The sequence below is a fragment of the Denticeps clupeoides genome, chromosome 1 (genome assembly GCF_900700375.1).
Source record: "Denticeps clupeoides chromosome 1, fDenClu1.1, whole genome shotgun sequence".
Taxonomy (NCBI): Eukaryota; Metazoa; Chordata; class Actinopteri; order Clupeiformes; family Denticipitidae; genus Denticeps; species Denticeps clupeoides.
The window spans coordinates 29421187-29445523 of NC_041707.1; the positions used below are offsets into that span (position 1 = coordinate 29421187).

The 24337-nt window shown below is 38.4% G+C and overlaps 1 protein-coding gene across 22 annotated transcripts in view; it reads right to left on the minus strand.

Moving 5' to 3' along the window:
- LOC114789246 (ryanodine receptor 3) overlaps window positions 1–24337 on the minus strand; it is a 140583-nt gene that overhangs the window by 57030 nt on the left and 59216 nt on the right. For 10 of the 22 annotated variants that reach the window (XM_028978487.1, XM_028978521.1, XM_028978549.1 and 7 more), the window contains 19 exons: window positions 23475–23691; window positions 22248–22352; window positions 21929–21931; window positions 20240–20343; window positions 19850–19933; window positions 19318–19477; window positions 18835–18982; window positions 18327–18446; window positions 17766–17968; window positions 6721–6895; window positions 6430–6638; window positions 6009–6208; window positions 5311–5377; window positions 5065–5225; window positions 4619–4784; window positions 3592–3678; window positions 3292–3518; window positions 1335–2136; window positions 691–891 (listed from right to left, as the gene is read on the minus strand). In XM_028978487.1, coding sequence (XP_028834320.1) covers window positions 691–891; window positions 1335–2136; window positions 3292–3518; window positions 3592–3678; window positions 4619–4784; window positions 5065–5225; window positions 5311–5377; window positions 6009–6208; window positions 6430–6638; window positions 6721–6895; window positions 17766–17968; window positions 18327–18446; window positions 18835–18982; window positions 19318–19477; window positions 19850–19933; window positions 20240–20343; window positions 21929–21931; window positions 22248–22352; window positions 23475–23691 — 3439 coding nt within the window. The remainder of the gene's footprint in view (window positions 1–690; window positions 892–1334; window positions 2137–3291; window positions 3519–3591; window positions 3679–4618; window positions 4785–5064; window positions 5226–5310; window positions 5378–6008; window positions 6209–6429; window positions 6639–6720; window positions 6896–17765; window positions 17969–18326; window positions 18447–18834; window positions 18983–19317; window positions 19478–19849; window positions 19934–20239; window positions 20344–21928; window positions 21932–22247; window positions 22353–23474; window positions 23692–24337) is intronic. The other 12 variants (XM_028978615.1, XM_028978624.1, XM_028978585.1 and 9 more) reach the window with 3 other exon arrangements.

Genomic DNA, 24337 nt, shown 5'->3' on the forward strand with positions numbered 1-24337 from the left:
ATAATATGAACAAGCACAGTGTTATTTAAATATTGTCTGACAATATTTTTAATGTATACTCTACAACAAAATACAGAAACAATCACTCGCATCATACAAATACCTCGTATTTCACTGGTCTTATGGGTGTGACAGAAAGTCCACTCTCAGTAGAATCGCCCACATATTTTTTATTGGTGTACGATTGTGGAATATGTTGATGTATTTCAATAAGTTTATTATACAAATTACTGCTGCAGTGCTTTTGCTTTGGACACGTGTTACCCTTTCAAAAACAGTAACATTTAAATGTACTTATCAAATTATATACAGCAATATATACCATCTACCCTCTATGATTAAATTTATATTGAAATATGATTTTTATGCCATATCGCACAGCCCTCATCCCATACGGGACAGATTTCAATATTTAAAAAAAAAAAAGACCTTACTGGTTTTAATGCTCTGAAGTGCGTTCACTAGAACTCAAGTAGCAATACTTCTTTCCAAGAATATACATGCTATTAATAAGGGACAGTCCAATGCTTGATTTCCCTATTACAAAGATAATATGGAGATAAAACAGCAGTGTCTGCTCTGCACTTAATGATGTTTAAAAAGCCATTCAAAAGCTGCCCACTGATAATTAATACTTGTCAGGTTTGCTGTTTTTCATGATTATTTGACTGTCGACTGATAGGATTGTACCTGTTCCTGTGGTGGGGAACGAAACTCCTTGGTCTTTTTGGCGGTAACAGCAGCAGACATGTTAAGGGCCAGCATGAGCTCGTTGTATCGAAACTTCTGGTTGTACTGCAGCTTGGACACAAAGCTGTCTGAGAATGACACAATGGCCTCAATGCGATGCTTCAGCTCACAGTCGCAGAAGTAGTGGAGGAGCTCACACATCTAGCAGACAGCAAAATTGAACATCAGCATAACCCAGTTCACACAACAATTATTTGTTTAATTTTTAATTATTTATTATTATTTGTTTTTTTAACTTATAACTTATTTATTGTGGCTTTACATAATGGTCTTGGTACTGGGTTATTTTTTCAAAAGATAGTCAGGAATATTTTTATCTAAGTAGGGGCAAGTGATTTAACTGTAGCATTGACAATACATTTCACGTGTCCCAAATGATCACAATATGGTGCAAGTTGTTCAAGGAGAAGCATCAACAAGGCAGTATAAATGCATGCAACAGGTATGAGCACATGTAGTGTCACCAAAACTCATTTACATTAAAGCTTACTCTAAGGACGTTATATTGTGAACATTTGAGGTTAAAGTTATTCTTCATGCTACTCGTTATTATTATTAAACCCAAAATCTTATTTTTGACATACCTGTCGCTTGACAGACTCAGGTAGCTTCTTTTGCAACAGGCCCTTCAACAGATGCCTCATCTCCTTTGCTTCCTCCTCTCCGGCCTCCACTGTCTTCTCTTCAGCTCTGCTCACTCCTTCTTTCTCATTGGCCTCTCCCCTGGAATCCTCCTTCTGCTCCCCAAACACATTGGGCTCAATGAGCAGCAGGATCTGATGAACATCCTGGCTGGTTAGAACACCCATGGTGAGAAGGGTACTGATAAGTTTCAGGATGGGCACAAATTGGTACTCCACACTTCCCCCCACAGGGTCTCGAATATGATTCCCGCCACCCTGCACAGCCTCAGTCAGCATGGAGATGGCCTTTTCCTTTAAAACATCCAGAGGGATCTGGGGGCTGTATAGGTGCTCACGCTTGGTGCTGATAAAACATGCAGGAGTGAAATGAAGCCGTGCTTTCAGTGATGTGCTCAGGCCCACGCCTGGCGGCTGGTGCTTCTTGGAGGCATCGGAGAATAGACGAATGCTGCGTGTCTCTGCAGTCACAGGTATTATAAACTCGTTGTTCATCATCAGGCGCGCCTCCTTGGCCGTCTCCAAGTGGATGCTGATGAGAACATTGTAGAAGCCCTCACGCAACTGGCCTGATAGGTACTGGTTGTCAATGGTGTAGAGCAGTTGTGATTGGTCAAGATGGCTGCAGAGTGTGTGGGCGACACGGGTGTTGCCCAGTGCACAAAGGGCACAATAGAGTTTAAGTGTATGGTAGTGAAATTTACGCAGTTCCTCCTGCTCCGAGAGCTCCATGATGTCCACGCACCTACAATGGAATTAATGGATAGATTTAGTATACAGAGCTCAGATATTAATCAATAGTGGCTCATCAATTCCTTTCTATCTATCTATAGGCTTCAATAATTTTAGCCCATTCCTTCGTACAGAACAAATTCAGGACTTTTTACAACAGTACCATGAAATTGTTGTAGAAGGAAGAATCTGTAGGCCCAGACACTCCACGTGTTTCACCTGGTCATGGAACAGTCAGAAAACAACTGTATCTCACTTTAAACCTTGGTGATGTAGAAGGCTAAGATGTTTTCCAAACAAGCGTGTTGTGCTGGACACAAAACAGCTTCTGGTGTCCTTGTCCAGGCGCCTATGATGAAGCTGGCGTGATTCTGCTTTCCTACCCTTCGTTACCCACAGTGGTATAAGTATGTTTTTGAACTTACTAACGGTGGGAGTTCTCTTGAGAGTCCCCCCATGGCCATGGTAAAATAAACTTGATTTTCAATTGATTTTCTTAATTTTTTTCTTCATTTCCCCAGACGGGAAAATTCCCACCACAACTGCCGTCACGAACAGGATCCGAACAGGACCTAACCGGAGGGACTGATCACCCTGGACCACCAAGATCCATCTCCAAAACCTCCTTTTAGAGTTTCAGAGTGACTGGGGCTGCGATCAGCGTCCTTGGTCGATTCCGCCAGGACGTGTTACCCTTTATTCTGTGGTCAACTGAATTGATCCAAGTAAATGGGTGTCACTTTCCTAATTGTGTTTTGTAACAGAGTACTCTGACGTATCCTGTCTACTATGTATTAAACCCCTGTCTCGTGCGTATGCGTCCTCCTTCCTCACCATGTCCAACCATCATGACAGCACCTAATCTTAGAGCTCACATGTTTTGCTGATCAAGTATAACAGTTTGCTTCATTTGTTTAAAGGTGCACTGTGTACAGAATTTAATTAAAACATTAAAAACTATCCAAAGAAAGTGAAGATATTATTTTTTTTGTTGTGCTATATAAGTTATTATGCTCACACTGATAAAGTACTGACAATGCTACAATGCTCCCCCTCGTGCTCCCTTGCCTGTCATTCCTAATCATATACTCCCGAAACAATTCAAAGGTGAGCTTCAATAGATCTCATCTTTATGTTTATGTTAAATAAAAGTGTGCTGAACACAAACCTGTTCTCCTCTGGGATGTGGACAGCCAACATCTGCAGCGGTTCCAGACACTGCACTGCCCAGCCGTGCCTCTCACTGACCCTCGCAGTCTCCACCTTCAAAAATGAGTTGGGCATGCGGCTCCACAGCACAGCATTAATGGTCTGGACATCCAACCGTGGAGGACACTGGGGCACAGGGTTCCTGTGCTCACTCTTGAAGATAGCTGAAGAGAGTGGCATTGCATTCTATATAGAGAAAGGCACAGTTCAAAAGAATTGAAAATTGAAGAATCCTTTCAAGGGAAAAAAGTGAACAAACCTTGGTTTTGGCAAGCTCAAACTGGAAAAGGTTGGGGCTGGTGGGACGCACAAACACAGCAGGGAAGAGCTTTGTATTTGATTCGACCTGAGCGGGAAAAGCACAGATTTGTGTTTGAACTTAAGGAACATGCTATGTATGACAAACCCTCTACAGAAACAAGCACAATGGGAAAACAAGAAAAATCACATTCTGATATGCTTTACATGGCAGTCCTAAATAAGTACACAGAAATAATTAGTTGATTTATGAACGAAAAAAGCACACTCCAGAACGAAAATGCCAGCAACACTGATAAACATGTTTCCCTATTGAGCAAATTTTGATATAATGACTAACTCTGAGTTCCAGCAGCCATAGAAATCTCATGGTAGCAGACCTCCTGCTGTTAGGATTTAATGAGAGAGAAGAGTTGTGATGTCCCTCTTAGCAAACTCAATAAGTGACTCACCCTCCAGAAAGGGAAAAAGCGGACGAAGGCTGGCATGATGACTCAACAACAGCTATGTGTGTGCCCTGTGTGTGCATTCGCTAAGATGATTTTCAGAAAATTAGTTCCTTCCCTCCTCTAAGAGTCTAGTACCTTTCTCTCTGTTTAGCTGGTTTAATGTATAGCTAAAACCGTAACGGAACCAGCTCTGCTCTATGATGCCCTCTAGACCCAGTGAGAGGCTAAGATGCCATCTCTGTTGGTTAACACCTCCCACCCCATGAAGCAGACTCTTACGACACTGAGCAGCTATTTCAGAGGCAGGCTCTTTTTTCAATACATTGTGTTCTTTTTCCTGTGACTATGCAAATCTCCCACTTGTGGGACTAATAAAGGATAATCGTATCTAATCTTATGCTTACTGTAAAAAAGTTAAAGCAACCTCCTCTGGTGAGATCTTGTGTTGATTGCTGTTCATCATTCTGGACCAAAATGACCTTAATTTAAGGTAATGTAGCAGAGGACACATTCATTGTGTGCACCGTGTGCTGTGTTTCACAGTGAAAATCACTTCACTCTTATTTTCTGTAATAATACCTGGTAAGAAGTGGCCAACTCTTTGCCATTGACTGTGAAGGCTAGAAGACCAGTTGCCAGGTCAATGAGGCAGCCAATCTCCAAATCCACATTACTGCGGCTTGATGAGCGGGTGGAACCGGTGAGGTCCCCACCCCACACCATGTAGCAGTTACTCCTCTTAACACTGTGGGCAGAGAGAGAGGAAGTGCCTGAAACTAAACCTAAATGCATTTTATCCATTGATCTCAAGGACAGTGAATCATTCTTCTCTTCCCAGGAAACCTAATCTTTTTGAGTTAACAGGAAAAACAGCATATCTCCAGTACATTTTGGCAGTGTTAAATAACAGTGAATAGGGCAAACCTATGGTCAAACCCATACACCTCCTCAGTGCCTAGATTATGCTGAGGAATAAATATGAAAAACAACACAAGCATCCAAAAGCTTGAGAGATGGGGTTGTACCTTTCATGGACCCGCCCACGTTCATCTCCAAGTGTAACTGTGACAGTCCGGTTCTTGCTGAGATTGAAGTTGTTGCTATGGTAATGGTAATCGGGGGTGACCCATCCTACCCACACACAGGAGGGATCTTGACCAGCAAACACCCGCACAAAATGATAGTACTACAACACAGAAGAGATGATACCAAGGTGAGGTTCAATGAAGTGAGGTGTTTGAGTATGTGTTGATGTTTAGTCTGGGACTCACTGCAGTTATGCTGCCATATTCAACCCTCCTCCCATCATCACTGTGTTTCATTGATTTTACAGGATGCCTGTAGAGAAATTAGGAAATGTTTAGATACATTAAAGACCCCTTTTCCAGATTAAGGCATTAGCTCAGATCCATCCATCAGATCCAACAGCCAACGTCCACTTTATAGCAACCATAACTAAGCACAGATTCCAGTCTTTTAAAAAGAAAATGAATTCTGAGTGCATAGGGAACCTGCAAGAACAAATACAAAAATCCTCTGCTGGACAAATTTCATATTTCAGCAACATTGTAACACTGAATATAATTCAATCTCATGGATTGAATAGGAATTACAAAATATTTTGGTGTGGGGGGGGTCTCACAAATATTGAACTTCATAGGTATGGATACCAAAAGTTGTAGTGCAATATATCTTCTTTATTCACATCCCACTCACAATTTACGTTTGAATGAACCCTTCAAATAGATATTGCTATTATAGAACAATATATTTTCTCTGAGTATGAATGTGGTAAATGACTCATATGACAGGGGCAAAATCTTAAAAGGACCAGGGCACAGCAAAATGTTAATTACTTCCAGAACGTAATTGGAATGCTTATCTGAAATGTTTTTGGAATAAGTTACTTCAACTTTGATCCAGGAACTAACGTAGTACCATGTTATGGTTTTCAGAATCGATTATAAACCTGTGTTTGAGTTTCAGTGACTCCTCCTCATGAACTCCATTGATGTCGGTCATTGGGCTGTTTCTGAAGTTTGAGTGAAACTCCACCGGCATGCTCAGTCGACAAAACACCATGTCAGCATTGCTGTTCTGGGTCCCAAAGGTCTTGTGGGTAACTTTGAGACATGGGGGGCTGTCGACAGTGCCATCAATTCTGATCACCTGTAAGTTTTAATATATTTAATGATCAATAGAAAAATAATACTATGGCAGAATTAAATAACATACATTTTATATATAATGCATTTATGCCTTGGCACTTGGCCTTAGTCAGCCTGCCAGCAATCATTAACATCAGCATAATCTCCTCTTCCTTAAAATGCATTTAATGAACACTAGTATGACCAAAGCTCAAAGCATTTGCAGAAAAGGTTTAGCATTACCGCAACGTGACTGTGATTCTTTGGCACGTTGACAAAAGTCGGAAGTCGCTTGCTGAACCACATGGTCACCTCTCTGTTCATATTGACAGCAAATGGCTCAAAGCCCTCCTGGAGGCCACACATGGTGTAGTATTTAAACGTGCTGGCGTCTTTACCCAGATTCATACGGCCAACTTGAGACAGACCCAGACTGCAGACTGGTATGAAACCTATGAGAATAAGAAACAAAGCAATATTTTAGCCATTTTCTGGTTTGACGGAAAAAAAAAATCACTTCCAAATAATTTTTACCATCTTCAGTCTCAAAATCAGCAAAGCACAGTTCAGAGCCTTTGTTGGTTATGAGGATCTCTCCATTGAGGGTGAAAATCATGGATTTGTCCTCCATGTTGATCATGCAGCCAACAACATCTCCTGCATGCCAACAACGACCAAAGAATCGGCTGCCCAAGTGCAAACGATGACCCTGAAACCAAAAACATAAAAACACAATAGTAATGTAAGTTAAAGAGCACTGGGTAATATTCAAATCTCTGAATGAATATGAGCTGATATCAAATAAATAAGTAAAAACCAACAATTGTTGTTATTGTTATTTATGTCATCATATCCAGAAATTATTTTAAGAAGCTAGACTATTGGCAGGTAACACAGCGGTAAATTTGTGTTACGGCCATCAATGACAGAGCAAAAACTTTTTCTTGCTCAGAATACATTCTAAATTTCTTTGCAACTGTCTATTTGTATAATCATTAAAAGAGGCCATAAAATGTTATCATGGCAACAATGACATAAGCATAAACACATTAGGTCATTTACAGGAAAATTGGTTATAGCCCCTCTTTCAAAACATAATGAATCTTTTTCCCAGCATACATTTCTATTTCCTTGACAGATAGTGTATATAATCCAGAACTGCCTGCCTTCATTAGAACTCAATCCACCTTTCATCTGGACACTACCTAGGATGAAGAGGTATAAGAAAACCTTTTACATTTTCTCCATTACATATACAACATGTGAATGTGAATGTTTTTATTTTTATGAAATCATGCAAACTAGTTACTTAGTATTGGTTTGCTTTTTCTAAATCAGATGCTTTCCTGTTTCTAATTGTTTGCTCTGTTATTCCCAGTGTGAGCTGCAGCATCACTACAATGAAGGCTATGACTATGTTTGTTCTTCTTTTCGGAGTTTTTTTCCTCTGTACCTCAGCAGGTAGGTAATCAAGAATAAAACTCAAAGATGTTGGCTTGACTATGAATGAAATTAACTGAACTTCAAACTCTTTAAGGCCCAGTTTTGGACACTAAGGATAAAGGAATGGTCAACCTCACTCAGCCAGGTTGAACTTAAAAAAAAAAAAAAAGAATATTATTTCAGTTACAATAAAAGATTACTGTATTTAAAATATATTTTTGTTTCTCTCAGCACTGGAAGCAGTACAAATTCAAAATGATCTTAATGGGGATCTTGCAGCAGGTATTACAAATATTACACTTTGCTGTTAAACCTGTCCATCAAGTCTTCTTCTGAGGCAGGAATTTGCATTTGAACTATTATTATTATTATTATTATTCTTTATATACACAAATGACGCAAACCAGCCAATTGTACATTGTTTTTAGATTTAATTTGTTGGTTTGAATAACATCTTGCCTATAAAGATTTATGACCTCATGCTTAATGCTTTCTGTGGTCTTGTCAGGAATGAATGCCTTTACCTGTCCTCCTGGTTGGCATTTGCACAATTCTCGCTGTTTTTTCTATGTCTACTCACCAATGACCTGGACTAATGCAATGGTGTGACTTTTTTGATAGATAATTAAATATTGAATATCTAATCATTTGAAAAGAAAAAAAATAATAAATCTCTCTCATTAACATTCCAATAGATACACTGCATCAATCTGGGTGGCAGTTTAGCATCCATTCAGAACTACAATGAAAATTCATTTCTAGGCCAACTAAGTAGCACAAACACATGGATTGGTGCCTTTAACTTTCAGGTGAGCCAGTCTATATCACCCATTGATACCTGGTATACACGTCTGACATACAAAGGCATACAACTTCATATGGCTTTATTACATGTATTTGTTTCCTCTAGAACTCATGGATGTGGATTGACAGCACAATGTTCTACTTCACTAACTGGGATTCACTGAACACCCCTTCTTCCTATCCATGTGCCTATATGTATAGCTCAGGTAAGATAATCCAGATGGGCTTTATAATTACATTAGTCATAAAATTAGATCAATTACTGCATTGCATCTAGTAAGGCAAATCATACATAATAACTGCAATATACATTTGATATGAACAAAGAAAAAATAATGAAAGGAAGCAATCCAATTTAAATAATTAGAAATTATAACTTTGAATTTCCAGGACTGTTAAGTAAACAAACTTTATTTGTTGCAGGTCGATGGAAAAATACTGCGTGTGGAAGTACCTATCCATTCTTATGTGCAAGAAATATTAATTGTTAATGCTTAAATTAATTACTGAAGAAACCAACCAGATCAATGGGGCTACTCAGTACTGACTCCTTTTTTGACATTTTAATTTGTTTTGTTGTTTTTTTGGGCTATGGTCTTTGATCAGCTAAAGAACAGCCTGTTTGGAATTAATTGCAACTTTCAATAAATTGCCTACCATCTATTTTTAGTCTCTTGCTCTTGTTCTTCTTATTGCTTCCTTTTTTAATGAAATTGTGGTTCTTCATGTTACCAGCAAATTAATGAGCAATGGTCAAATGAAAATCTTAGTTTGCCAAGGAACTGCAGACTGCAAAGGAAGTTTGAAAGACAATGAAGAATGAAAAGACAGTGAATGAGTTCAGAACCAAGTATAAACTCAGTATAGGGATATAAAGAGTGTCCACTATTTGTTTTGATTTCTAATATATTTACATTGACATTTATGGAATATGGCAGACGCCCTTATCCAGAGCGACATACAATGTGCTTTCATATTACCATCATTGAAGTAATCAGTTCTGGTTCACTAGGACTCAAACCATGAATACAATCATTTTATTCACTCTGTTGAGGTTAATCAAGCTGTCATTTGAAAATACTCAGCAAATGTCCATCCAATGTACATCCAAGAAATTCATTCCACCACCTGGAGTCAAGATGAGCGTCTTCCTCATATGTTCAGTACTGAAGCATCGGAGAGCGCGAGTTGCAGTGCAAGATATAATAAGGGCTCTGAGGTATGATGGTGATACCCCATGTTTGGCTTTGTAGGTCATCATTAGTATTTAGAGTTTTGAAGTGAGGGAGCGTAGCAGTGGGTTGTTGTTGGAGAAATTGGGAAGGTTGAAAACCAGTCATGCTGCTGAATTCTGCATTAGTGGCAGAGGCCGGATGGCATTCAAAGGTACACCTGCTAGAAGGGAGTTCCAGATGTGAGATTACTGGATTACAGTAAACCAGTTGTGAGATTACTAAGGACTGGGTAAGGACAAGTATCTGGGTGGTCTGTGCTGAAAGATAAGGGCAGATCTGTCTGATATTGTAGAGAATTAAAAGAAAGTGTAAATCCTTTTGGAGGTGAACCGTGTGTTTTTTGGGCCTTTTTCAATGAGTTGGCCGGTCTCGTGACAATAAAAACATACGCGACCATCACTAAACGGGACGGGCGAAGATCGAAATATGGTTTTCACGAAACTGAAGAAAAAAATTACTTTTGATTAAGCACAAATTCATCTACACAGACTGCTGTCTGCACAAACCTCGACAGATGAGTGGCAACAGCTTCCGGGATGCAGTTTTTTAATTCCTCCAAAAAAATTAATTCACAAAACTGTTCCCACATACTGACTTTACTGGAAACACAAAACAACAAAACAAACAAAAGTGTAAAAAAAAAGGAGTCAGTAGTGATTAGCCCCACTGAGCTTTCCCCCCAAGAACAAACTGCAGCAAAGTCAGTCTGCCCCTGCCTGATTCTAGGAACTCCAGCTCTTAACCTACCTAACCAGTCAGTTAACTCAGATCTAGCTAGTCTTCAGGGAAGTTACCGGTTTTAGGCACCTTTAAAATCAAGCTCACAACATTTCTGTCTCTGACAGAGACAGAAACACTCAACGCGTACCATACATAAACAATAAACTAACATAACAAACAGCGTCCATTGAAAGGACCCACTCAAGGCAGAATCCAGCTGGATCACTCTACCTATCCAGAGTAGGTGAGACGAGCCCCCAAAATTTGTTACGTCCCTGGCCTAGGGTCAGGGACATAGCAAAAGGGAAAAGAGAGCAGAAATTCCAAATGACGCAATTGAATTTACAGTTAATTGTTTAATACAAACAAATGTATATAAAGAGACAGACACATTCAAACAAACACATTCAAACATTCAAGTCTAGTTCTTTTCTTGTCTTCTGGTCACATTCCTTCACTTCACACCACTTCCTTCTTGCTTCACACCACACTTCTCCCACACTTCTCTCTTGTCCCAAACATTTCAATGCTGAGTCTCTTCAAGATGGACAGGAGAGTCTTGTGGTTAACTTTATCAAATGCTACAGAGAGGTCGAGGAGAATAAGACATTATGAGAGTTTTGCTGATCTAGCTGCATGTAGACTGGTTGAGATCTAGGAGGCTGTTCTGAGACAGATGTAGTGATAGCTGATCAGCGCTTTAGAGAGAAGACACACTGGTCTGCAGTTGTTGACTTTAACAGCAGTTCCACTGCACCAAAGTGCTGTACAGGCAAAAAAGGACATACAGATATACATAAAAAGAACACAGTAAAATACATGGGCAGTAGAAGCCAATAAATAGGAATAAATAAATAAATACATCATGGGGAGGCTGAAGAAAATAATATAATAACATCAGGGAAAACTTTAAAAGTCTGGGAAAGCTAAAGAGTACAGTTGGGTTTTAAGCCTGGATTTAAAAGCAGAGGTTGTAGGGGTACATTTTATGTCAATGTAGCTGGTTCCACAGGCGGGGCGCAGCAATTGCGAAGGCTCTATCACCTTTCTGCTTAAAGCGAGATGTGGAAGAGGGCGTTGCCGCTCGATCTTAAGAATCTAGGAGTTGCCTGAAAATGATCAAGATCTGATGTAGGGTTGCTTAGAGATATGACCTGGATGATTTAATCTGATGTCCAGTCAGCGAGTGGACCTAGCAAACTTCTCCACTAACCTCAGCTCTGCTAAATCTACTTTGTACAAAGCAAAACTGGAAACCTCTGCCAACAACCTTCAAAAACTCCACAACATCTCCACAACATCTCTAAGTCGAATGAATGAATAGGCAGAGTGAGGGTGAAGGACATAAAGTAAAGTGATTGTCACATGTGATACACAGCAGCACAGCACACGGTGCACACAGTGAAATTTGTCCTGAGTGAGCAGTGGGCAGCCATGAAAGGCGCCCGGGAAGCAGTGTGTGGGGACGGTGCTTTGCGGATCGGGATTCGAACCGGCAACCTTCTGATTACAGGGCTGCTTCCTTAGCCGCTAGGCCACCACTGAAGTGGAGTGGAAGCAGGCCAGGTCCAAGATATTCCCTCTTTTGTGGGTGGAAGAGCTGCTACTGTTGGAAAAAGTTGAGAAGGGGAAGAAGATGATTCAAGTTTGTCAAGTGGAAGGTTGAAGTCACCTAAATGGGTGTCTATGGGAAGATTGCTGAGCAGAGTGTCCAATTGCTCAATAAAGTTTCCAAGTGACCCCGGAGTGCAATATATGAAGAAACTGAGACTGCATGGAACTCAAAGGAAGAAATTTTAAGATTGGAGAGACAGTGGTGTGAAGGACAAATTTCCAAGATAGTAAGAGGCCAGTAGGCCCACCCCTCAGACTGTGAGAAAAAGTAAAGGCAGAAAAGAGTGCAGCAGCTGTAGCTGTATTCTGAGGGGATCTCCAAGTTTCAGTTAATGTCAAGAAGTCCAGGGAGTGGAGAGTAGTAAGGGCAGAGATAAAGCCATTCTCCCTACTGCACTAAAATAAGTCATCCTTGGATTCAACCACCAGTTAACCCCTTTGTGAATTAGGTCAGTTATTCAAAAATATCTGCAATATCCTTGTCTTTTCTGTCTGATCGCTATCGCTCTCTGACAGAATCGTTGTTTCATTTCTAGCCTAGAGATGGGGGGACATAGAAGCACATGGTGCGCACAATAAAATATGTCCTCTGCTTTTAACCCATCACCTTTGGTGAGTAGTGGGCAGCCATGAAAGGCACCCGGGGAGCAGTGTGTGGGTGGCATCTTTGCTCAGTGGCATCTCAGTGGCACCTTGGCAGTATAAAATTTGAATCCGCAACCATGCAATTACGGGTCCGTTTCCACTGCACCACAGCAGATCATTATTATTACTACTACTTTATAGGATTTGCTAAGCAGGTAAATTAATGTAGGCTTGTTCTTTTCATAGTAAGACACATTAATAATTTTAAGAATAGTGGAGAATGTTAGACTTTTTTTTTTTTTAAGAATGTTACACTCTTTTGTTCCTACATTTGTGGCGTCCCCCGGATGGATGGCGACCTTAGCATTTGCCTATATTGCCTTTGCCACATGCTGGCCCTGGCAGGCAACCAAACCATCTGATCCACTGAGGTGGCCCCTAACGAGAGCAGCCGAAGGAGCAAGAAGAATACATCTAAGTCTGCTGTGCCTCCATCCAGCACAGGTGGTGCAAGGCATAAAGGGGTAAATTAACAACACTTTCTTTCATTTGCATCTGCATTTGTTCCTCTGTGTAGTATGACAAATTCATTTATGTCGAAAGTTATTCCATCATAAAGTAATTCCATCACTTAACTTATCATCTATTACAAGGAAAAAATCATGTTCTTGCCTGGAATGCATCATAAATTGTGTTGCAACAGTTTTGTTAATTGTATAATTCAAATTATATTGGTAATGTAAAGGAGACAATAAAGGAGTAAAGGAGACAATAAAAACTATTAAAAATCATGTGCTGCACTGATTAAGAAGATGGAATCAGGAACACAATTTATGGGAAAACGAGTCTGTTTCCTGGTTAGTCAACATATATATTTCAATAAATTGCCTTCCCTCTATTTTAGTCTTGTGCTCTTGCTTCTTCTTTTGCACCTTGAACCTCTACTTACAACCAGATTATGATCTGACCATCTCTTCTGAGCTGGATTGTTTGCTACAAATGACTGCTAAGCCTGAATATAACTGAACACACTGCACACTTAAATTGTGGATCTTCCTCTTTCCAGCAAAGATATCTGCAACGCTCAAGTAGTTACTTTGTAATATACTACTAGGACTTGGTCATACAAAACCAGCGATCATTTATTTGACCAAAATATTTTTTAAAGTATATTAAATGCACAAATTATACTTAACTATAATTTTAGTTATTATTCTGTTCTAGATGATAAAGAGCTGGTTGAAGGACATCTCGCCTATACAGGTTTTTGACCTCATGTTAATACTGATTCGTGCAGCTTTAGTTCCAAAATTCTTTAACATATTAAATTAATTTGTCTGTTGAATGCCTACAGCTGCCCTCCTGGTTGGCATATGCACAATTATCGCTGTTTTTTCTACATCTACTCTCCAATGACCTGGATTAATGCAATGGTACATAATTTAATTTCAAGTGTCAAATCATTTTAAACAAATCTGTATAAATCATGTTCTTTCTTCCAGACACACTGCATCAATCTGGGGTGGCAGTTTAGCATCCATTCAGAACTGCAATGAAAACTCATTTATAGGTCAACTAAGTAGCACAAAGAAGCCTTTTTTTACTTTCAGGTGAGCAATCTATCACCCATTCATACCTTATATTCATATCTAATATAGACATACAGCTTAAAATAACAAATAGTTAAACTAGGCTATTTTTAATAATCATTTCAAATGTTCTACATGTATTCCTTATTTCTCTATAACTCATGGATGTGGATTGACAGCACAATGTTCTACTACACTAACTGGCATTCACTGAGCACCTCTTCTTCTTCATGTGCCTATATGTGTAGCTCAGGTAAGCTGAGCAAGATGCACTTTGTAATTACAACTGAGCATTACTCATAAAATAAAAGCAACTACTGCGCTGCATTTAGTAAGGTCAATCAAGCAATACGGTTAATAACTGCAATATATATCTCCAATTTTTAATAATTTGAATTTATTACTATGACTAGTAAATAAATTTGTTTTGCAGGTCAATGGGCAAATACCAGGTGTGGAAATGCCTTTCCATTCTTCTGTGCAAGAAAAATAAATTGTTAATGCCTAAATGACCTATTGAAGTGATCGATAAGAGCAGTGGGGCTACTCTTTTGACACTTTTGAGGTTATGGTCTTAAACCTTTTCATCAGCTGATGAACAGCCTGTTCAAGTTAAAATGCAACTTTCAATAAATTTCCTACCCAATATTTTTAGTCTCTAGCTCTTGTTTCGTTTTGCATCTTGAACCTATACTTACAACCTGGTTATGATCTGACCATCTCTAGTGAGGAGGATTGTTTGCCACCAATGATGGCTATATCTGAATGTAAATGAACACCACACCCTGTACAATGAAACTGTGGCTTATCGTACCAGCATATGAATCTGCAATGGTAAAATGAAAAAAAAGCACATTTTGAAAGACAACAATCACAAGCAAGGAAGAAAGAAAAGACTTTGAGGTCTGAGTGACCTCAAGCCTAAATTCTGGGCTCAGTATAGGGTTGTGCAGTATAGGGAGTTCACTATTTGCTTTTAATTTTAATAAACAAACAACAAACATACCAAAAAACTTATTAGTTTCAGTGCACAATATTATCCCATGAATATATTAGGGAGAATGTATTAAGGATCTATCGCTATGGTACATAATGCTTCCCTATGTACTCTTTGGCCACAGGGCTTCACCAGCTCATTCAAGCTCTTCTTCTGATGCTGATGGCATATTACCAGCTGTCTTTTTTTTCAATGTTTTATTTGTGATTTTTTAGGTTTCCAACAACAAGCAACAAAACAATTGTCAACTAATGTGCCCACCTCCCCACCCTCAAAACATGTGGTCATTTTGGATCCCTCTAAAAAATCCAATTTGCTAGCTTCTGGTGATTACGAAAGCAAAGTCTGATGTGTGGAAATAAAACTAATAAATGCCTTGTAACGTGCCCAAAGCATGTTACCATTACAACCCTGCATTCCTGATCTTGAGGCATAGGTGGAAAGTGCCTTTCTCCCTGCTGCACTACAATAAATCATCCTTGGATGCCAGTTAACTGTGCTGGACACAACTTTAATTCGAATGCTATCTTCACTTTTCTACAAAAAAATGTAAAAGCAGTTTTTTTGTACATATGATGAAACACTACCACAGCACTCCTGGCCGAACAAACGCTGCCTAGAATATTTTGGTGAATTTTTCATGGCATGCAAAATGCACTCTCCAGCATAAACACACAAGATCAATGGCAACACACAGCTCAATCAATAACTTTATAATTATATGCACCTCCTGTGCTCATAGGACTCATAATATCCATAGCATGTGTAGTATGTATTCCTTATTTTACAGCACAACTCCAAGAAATGAAGTTTCTATGATGTAAGAAAGAAAAAAAAAGGCACATCATGCATTTATGTGTTGTGCTTCACTGCCAGCGTGACTAATATCTGACAAATAACAAATTTAATCCATACATTTAAAGCTACAAATCAATAAATGCATGCAGAATGCAAGAAAACAGAAAACACTGGAAATGAAAATTCTATTAAAACAATCAGTTTTAGTTCCTGCTTCAACACACTGTTGGCAAACTACGCTACAAATATGAAGCAAAAATATGAACTGAAGGGGTAAGCATACCCAATTGTCTAGGCTATCCAAAAACATACAGGAAAACGCAGAGAATTACATAAGCAAGGGCATCCAGCTTAAAACTTTTACCAGGTAAATTGTAGGGTGGAAGTTGCCTTTTGGGTAACACACATGCCTATTAACTGGAAGACACAGTTTTTCTTTCATTTCATTTGTTCCTGCGCAGCATCACTTGGCCAAGAATATATTAGATCAATCATGACTTACCAGTGCAACCAGAACTACTCTCAAGAATGACCAGGGGGAAAAGGATGTACCTGAGCTCAATTTTGAACACTATGGCAAAGGCTGTGAATACTTATGTACCTTTCTCAGTTTTTTCATTTTTAATACATTTGCCAAAACCTTTTTTAATGCTTTCATTAAGGATGTTGTGTGTTGAAGTCTGAGTGGGAAAAAAAAAAAAAAAATCTATTTTGCAATAAGGCTGTAAGAAAAGTGATGCGCCATAAATACTTTCTGGATGCACAGTAGATCTATTACAACACCTATTCATGTTCCTGCCTGGAAAGTATCATAAATTGTGTTAACAATTTTTGTTAATTGTTTCCAGAATAATTCACATGAACAGTAAAGGAAACAATTAAATCGTGATGCTGCACTGTTTAAGAAGATGTAATCAGGAAAAAAATTAGACTATTTACAAAGCCACTTTGTTCATGATGCTAAGGATGATGGCAACAAGTCAATATAAAATGAAATTTCCTTTGGGCTAAAGTAGATGTAGCTTAAACTGTTCTACTTTGACTAAAACAATTTGCATTATTAATATTTCAAAACATTGACTAAATGAATGCAAAATGTGTATACCAGCCTTGATCATACAAAACCAGAGATCATTAATTGGACCAAAATATTTTTAAATTGTTTATTAACCCTTTAATTCCTGAACCAATGGACAGAGAATCTTTATTCTTTAGTAGGCCCTTTAACAAAATGTTAGAAAAAATGCAAGTATGTTTTTGTTTGTATCCTTTTATCCATGTATAGATATTCAAATTCATAAATATCTAATTATTTGTTGTAAATATCACAAAAGAGTTTTATGCTAAGTGTATATCTCATGGTAATGCAATGGGTCTCAGAAATGCATGTCTCAAATATGATATGCATGGCATTTCAGGGTTAAATGCACAAATGAAAGGTACCATTACAACCATTTTTTGTTGTCTTGTCAGGAATTAATGCCTTCAGCTGCCCTCTTGGCTGACATATGCAAAAATACATGTTGAAAACATTTTCTTGTTGATTTAAAATAAGTACATACTAACTAATAAAGGTCTGGTTATGTTTAATCTAAAATTTACAACTTAAAATTATAGCCATTAAATCCAATAGAAGCAAACAATGTATCACTTTCAATTACTCCAAATATGTAATCCCTGAAGTTTCTCACTTTTGTATCTCTGATGTAGGTATTTGCTGCTGCTTGAATACACCAATAAATCTGAAATCCAAAATCTTCATGAAAACAATAGGACAAAATAATTCACCCTTACCCTGTATCCATCATAAACGAAGGCCTGGTTGTCCGTGCCCAGCTCCACATCTGGCCTGCACCCAGGTCGGGCCCACCCCACTCGCATATCTCCTCCTGTCACAGCTTCAAACTCAAAGTACCACTTGCCAGTCTTCACGGCGTATGTCCTTTCCACCCGGAAGAAGCGTATTTTATCAATGCTCAGTCTCTCTACAATGTGACCTGGTGGGAAAAAAGACAGGCTGGCATGAGTATTTGTAACTCTACTAAATAAACAGTAGTTAGTAAGACTAACACATTCACACTAAAAGCATTTAAAATGAACACTATGGTACAAAGATAAATTAGAGTGTGTAAATTTTATATACATTAAAAATCTAAGATCTTTCAACCAGAGTGTTCATTTTAAATGCTCTTAGTGTGTGTGTGTGTGTGTGTGTGTGTGTGTGTATATACAGTACAGGCCAAAAATTTGGACACACCTTCACATTCAATGTTTTTTCATGACCATTTACATTGGTAGATTCTCCCTGAAGGCATCAAAACTATAAATTAACACATGTGGAGTTATGTACTTAACTAAAAGTGGAGACCTGGCCTCCACAGTCACCGGACCTGAACCCAATCAAGATGGTTTTGGGTGAGCTGGATTGCAGGGTGAAGGCAAAGGTGCTAAAAACCTCTGGGAACTCCTTCAAGACTGTTGGAAAACCATTTCATGTGACGACCTCTTGAAGCTCATCGAGAGAATGCCAAGAGTGTGCAAAGCAGTAATCAGAGCAAAGGGTGGCTATTTCGAAGAAGAAACTAGAATATATAACATGTTTTAAGTTATTTCACCTTTTTTGTATATAAGTATATAACTCCACATGTGTGTGTGTATGTATGTATGTATGTATACATTATTAAAGAAAATCTGCCAAATGCTCCCTGAAAGGTACCATTACAACCATATATTATCTACTTCAGTCAGTGGTTTGAAATTTTTTTTTTTAGTAACTGGATGACTTATTATTTCTTTCTATATGTGCAATTAAAGGCAACAGTGCAAATCAACAACAAAGTTACTTGCAAAAACACTATGTTACCGGCTTCCTGGTCAGGTGGATCTATGTTGTATCCATATCCGATTAATGTGCGGATAGCTTCTCTGAGACTGTCTCTGTTGGACTTTTTTGTGCGTTCGTCTAGCAATGCATATGGCACCAGACGGGGGTTGCGCTTGTTTTTCAGATCCTGCACAGTAATAAACACAGCAAAACAAACACAAGTCACCATGCACCAGTCACTCTGTGCAGCATTGGTCACTTTTACACTTACTAGCTCTGTTGCACTACATTGTTCACATTGTTTACATGGTTTGCACTCTCCACCATGTGACTTTATTGTATATTGTGTTTTTAAAATGTTACTTGTATGCACCATGGCTCTGAGAGTAACGCAATTTCAATTCTCTGTATGTCCTGTACATGTGGCAGAATTGACAATAAAGCTGACTTTGACTTTGACAAGCAAGAATTTTAAAAGAATTTCAAAGAATAAACATAAATTTGTTCAAATTTATGTCACACCTGCTGAATTCCGTAGGTCCATCCTTGCTTGATCCTGTCCTTGGCCCAAACATTGTGTGCATTCTCAGCCAGTTTATCAACCAGGAGCTCCTGACTAGGCGTCAGTTTGACATCTGACAGTTCAAGCGGCGTTGGCTTATACCCATTTGACATCATATAGCTACAAAATACAAAAAAGAAAAATATTGTTTTTGCATTATTAATATAGTTTGATATGTCACTTTATGTTTGTAATGTTCACATATATGACATTTTCAATACTTAATATAGAAATAGCAATTGCCAAATTATATTATTAATACATTTATTATATAAAATTTTTTTTTTTTTTTTTATATAAATTTGTCAAAACCTCAAGTAAACTTTTTTCACATTGTTATTATTGGGTGTTGTGTGTAGAGTTCTGAGGGAAAATGCATTTAATCCATTTTGGAATAAGGCTGTAACATAAGAAAATGTGGAACAAGTGATATTCTGTGAATACTTAATTGAAGTGTTGCAGTAGAGTTTTGTGACTTTCGTGTGATTTTACTTCTTGGGTAGCTTGACTTTCTTCAGGTCTTCCTCTGCATTAACATTGACTTGGACCACATGGCAGCCCAAGGCCAGCAAAGTCCTTCGAAAATGAAACAAAATGTAGATGTAGTAAACTGCTCACACCTGTAGCAGATCCTCTGGTAAAGTATATAGCTGCTGTTGACAAGAAGACAGGGAGTAGTACTAACACTATGCATATTCTATATATCAACTACAACAAACCCCATCATCTTCAGAACCAACAGGTGAATTAAGAGCTATTGCTGTTAGGGATGTGACCCATGAATAGGATTGGATAGGAAGCTCTTATTGAAACATTTGTCTCTCCAGCTGATGATATGCATCTCTCATGTATTATCTCTGTCTCAAAGAATTGGGCTCTTACTTCAAGGTTTCAGTTGACATCTGAAGGTTATAATTCCTCTCTGTTTCTGGCAACTTGGAGAAGTCTACCAGGCAGGGATGCTGTCTCTTACTGTCATCTCTGATCTGGAAAAAAACATGAGATCAGAGCCACTGGAGAAGCCTGGTCACCCACATGAACAAATAGAGCTCTGCTGTTATAACTAACAGATATGTTAAAACAAATGACAAGAAAGGGGAAAAGAATAATCATGGCAAACGACACTGAGAAGTCTATCGTCAGAACAAAACAACTCCTGCAGTATCCATGTCTTCCATATACATAGGGTTAGTTAATGGTGATGGAGAGCATGTCATGAATATTGAGAAGCATGTTTTCCTGGAAAAAGAGTCTGGGGGTGAGGAAATCAAAATTCAGGCCTTATCTGGAACTCTATGAACCATTTGTCTGAAGACACTTTTAAAAGGACCAAGAAAACATGCAGTGTTTTGTTCAGTTGATGATCAGTTTAGAGACAATACACCAAAGTGCCATTCTTCAACCTTACTCAATGTTTTACACTTATTGCCAAAAGCAATTGTATCTACAAAAAATATAAGATGACTTACACTTTTACTTTTACTAACTTAAAAAAACAAGATGTCTGGCTAGTCCTAATCTACTCCTCACATGAAATAATTAAGAAAACATTTTATGGATTGAGAGCCCCTACATCCAAATGGTGTAATCCTGACTATTTAAATGAGTATGTAAGTATGAATTTGTCTTCAAAACAAATTACAGATGCATGGCCGATAAATATTCTACTCTCATAAATGTAAATGTTGTGCGCTATGAGGTAACACCTTTGAGAAACTACCTCACAGCCTTAAGCAAAAGAATCCTCCCTCTTGCCTCTCGCCAACACATCATCACCATGGCTATTTTCCATCTTAAGGCACAGACAATGTCACCCCTGTGCTCAAAAGGTCTTGTTAAAAACAGCTATACCCATTAAATTGACGTCTAAATGGAAAAGAGAGCCTGACCTGTCCATAATAAATATATGAGTCTCCAATTAGAGCACTATATTAAGATGGTGCTCATTAAAAGCTATACAGCTTTTATTAGACAGATTATTTATTATTTATTGATTATTTATTTAGACAGATTTTATTTCACTAGGCTTTTTGAAAGAGTTTGTGAAAAGAGAGGTGCAAGGGGTATAGACAGATGAATGCACATACAAACATTTGCACACAATCTCCACAATGAAATCACAAGAATGTTTTAACCCTTTGATTGTCACATATCTAGCCTATAACCAAAAAAGCTTCAATGAGCCAATAAAGCCATTTATTGCAAATTAAATGTTGTGTTAAATTAAATGTGTATCACACACTAAACATTCAATGAGAGGTTCATTTAAAGTGATCAATGGCAGTGTGGAACTATTAAAATAAACCTGCAGACTCGCTGTCCCTTTAAAATGACACTGGTAGTCAAATGTAGACTATACTGAAGGGGCTGTTTTCACCAAGTGGGTTCTGTTTAAATGGCTGGATTAAGGCTCATTGTTCTATTTTGTTGATTGGTAAAACAATAACACCAATAAACAATTAAAAACAATTAACAACATAAGGCGGGGTGGGGAGCTACAGAGAACATGAGAACTCAGGACGACCGTGCTATATGGATTAGTGTGACAAAATGGAGTTTTGAGTCACTTACCCGCTGTTTTTATTTGTACAGCAAATCATAAAAGAGAAAGCAAAATGATGCACACACTGTTTCTTTTTATTTGAAACTTAAGTTCTCTGATTAGGGGTCCAGATCAACCAATTAACTTGCAAACACTACTGCATTTTTACGGAAGCAAAACATTTAGATTGGAGACCTTGGAGAAACATAGTAACATAATTTCATTTATATGCATTGCGCTCTAAAATGTTAGGAACCATAACAAAAATAAAGTAAGTTGTGTATGCGTATGTGTGTGTGCTTGTGTCTGTGTGGAATCTGTTGCTTGATAAACGTGTTAATAACATACTTTGCCATAGGACCAGCCAAGCTCGATTTTGTTCACGCCCCAGAGCTCATGAATGTTCTCCGCCAGCCTGTCACGGACTTTCTCTAGGTGAGGGGGCAGTACAATCTGTTGAGGTACATTATACACACACATTTATTTGAAATACATTTAGAACTTATGAAAAACATACAGCAAGAAAGATAAAAAACACCATAATGCATTAAATAACGCAATAAAGGTGACGCATGGCACTTCAGTCACTGGCATCACATAGAAATAGAGGGGACAAAAAAATCCTATGGAATTATTTGCAAATACTTTGCAAGTGTCATCTTGTCAGATGTGTCAAATGATCTGACATAATCTATGAGGCGCAGCCATAGTCACAAAGCAACACACCTCACATAGCTGTAAATCTTGGCGGTTTCAGGCTCAATTTCAATCATTGATTTTAGTCAGGCTTGGATCGGGTTTGGTTCACATGGTAAATGGGTCAGCAAACACAAACATCTGGACTATAGTACCTATCCTTTCTATGTGATTCACTGATTGAAAATTAGTTTCATGCATGGTAAAAGTGTTTCGCATGTTTTAAATTAGTTTTATTAAATGTAAATTTTTATATGAATTTATGTTGTAAACCCACTCATTTCGCCGCACATTTTGTTAGCAAAGAAAGCTGCTTGTCATGACGGGCTTGGGCCAGAAAAGTTCTACCTTACAGGGCAACAGCCACGGCATATACTTCACCATCAATGACCAATCGCAAGGCTATTTTACATCTGTCCATTTTGAGGTAGCATTTGATCTATCTTGTTATACACAGCTAAAATAAGCTGTATTGTTTCACTTTCTATTTTGTATTGTCATTCTACCATTTATTTAATAGCAAATTATTTTGAATAAACTTTAATGTTGTAGGGTCCTTTAGTCAATGGCTACTAATCAATTCCTAGTTTACTTTGTAGTACTAATTGCCATGTACTGACTTTTCTTGGTATGGCTGTACTATCTTAATCTCAGAATGTTATATAAGCAATAGGTGGACAGGTAAGTGACTAGAAAAAAACAGGGGTGGATTACTGAACAGGCCTACCAGGCCCAGGATCTGAAGAGCTCTGATGCCCCCACTTGACAATAATGATAATCAGGGTTATTATATATAAGGCTGTTTCACTTGGAGTTTTAAAACAAAGAAAAACACATTAACTGATAATGTACGTGAATACAGGTTTGTGTGTTTCACACCTGACTTGTGTCCACAGGTGTGGGTATGAAGGATGCTTGGGACAGGAAGTGTGTTGTGCCCAGTAGGTCTCTGACTCCGTCTATATCTCGTTTATACTCCTTCACCGGTTCTACGCGCAGTTTCTCCTTCGGCAGCAGTGCCTCATAGCACGGAGCATATCCCGATGGGGGCAAAAACTTGAAGTCACCATGACGACCGCCAAACAAAAAGCGCACCCTATGAGGAACAACAGGAGTTATTCATGCATTCAGTGAGGACACCTGATTCAGGTTCACTTGAACTGTAAAGCTTCTTTATTTTCACCAACACAAAGCTGATTTATTAATACTGTTTCAGCACTGCCTGTGGTATAAATTTTTGTTGAACAGATACAAAAATGCAGTTTGCAATGAACGTAAAGAACCAGTTGAGAACACTTGAGAAAATGGCCTTCAGGCTGCATGCTGCAACATCTCTACATAACCATATGTAATACAGTTTGAACCCCCTAAGCAAACTGAAATGCCATTGAACCAATTAAGGCATCGATAAGGGCCTTAATTTACATTTACATTTACAGCATTTATCAGACGCCCTTATCCAGAGCGATTTACAATCAGTAGTTACAGGGACAGTCCCCCTGGAGCAATTTATAGTTAAGTGTCTTGCTCAGGGACACAATGGTAGAAAGTGGGATTTGAACCTGGGTCTTCTGGTTCATAGCTGAGTGTGTTACCCACTAGGCTACTACCTATTAGCCTAGTGAGTATTTAGGTCAGCATATGACTAGATATGGTGTCTAAAATAAAAAAAGAATGTGCCTACACAAAAGCCAATAAGAAAATGGCAGCATTGTATCTGTGTAAAATGCAACACAACCAAA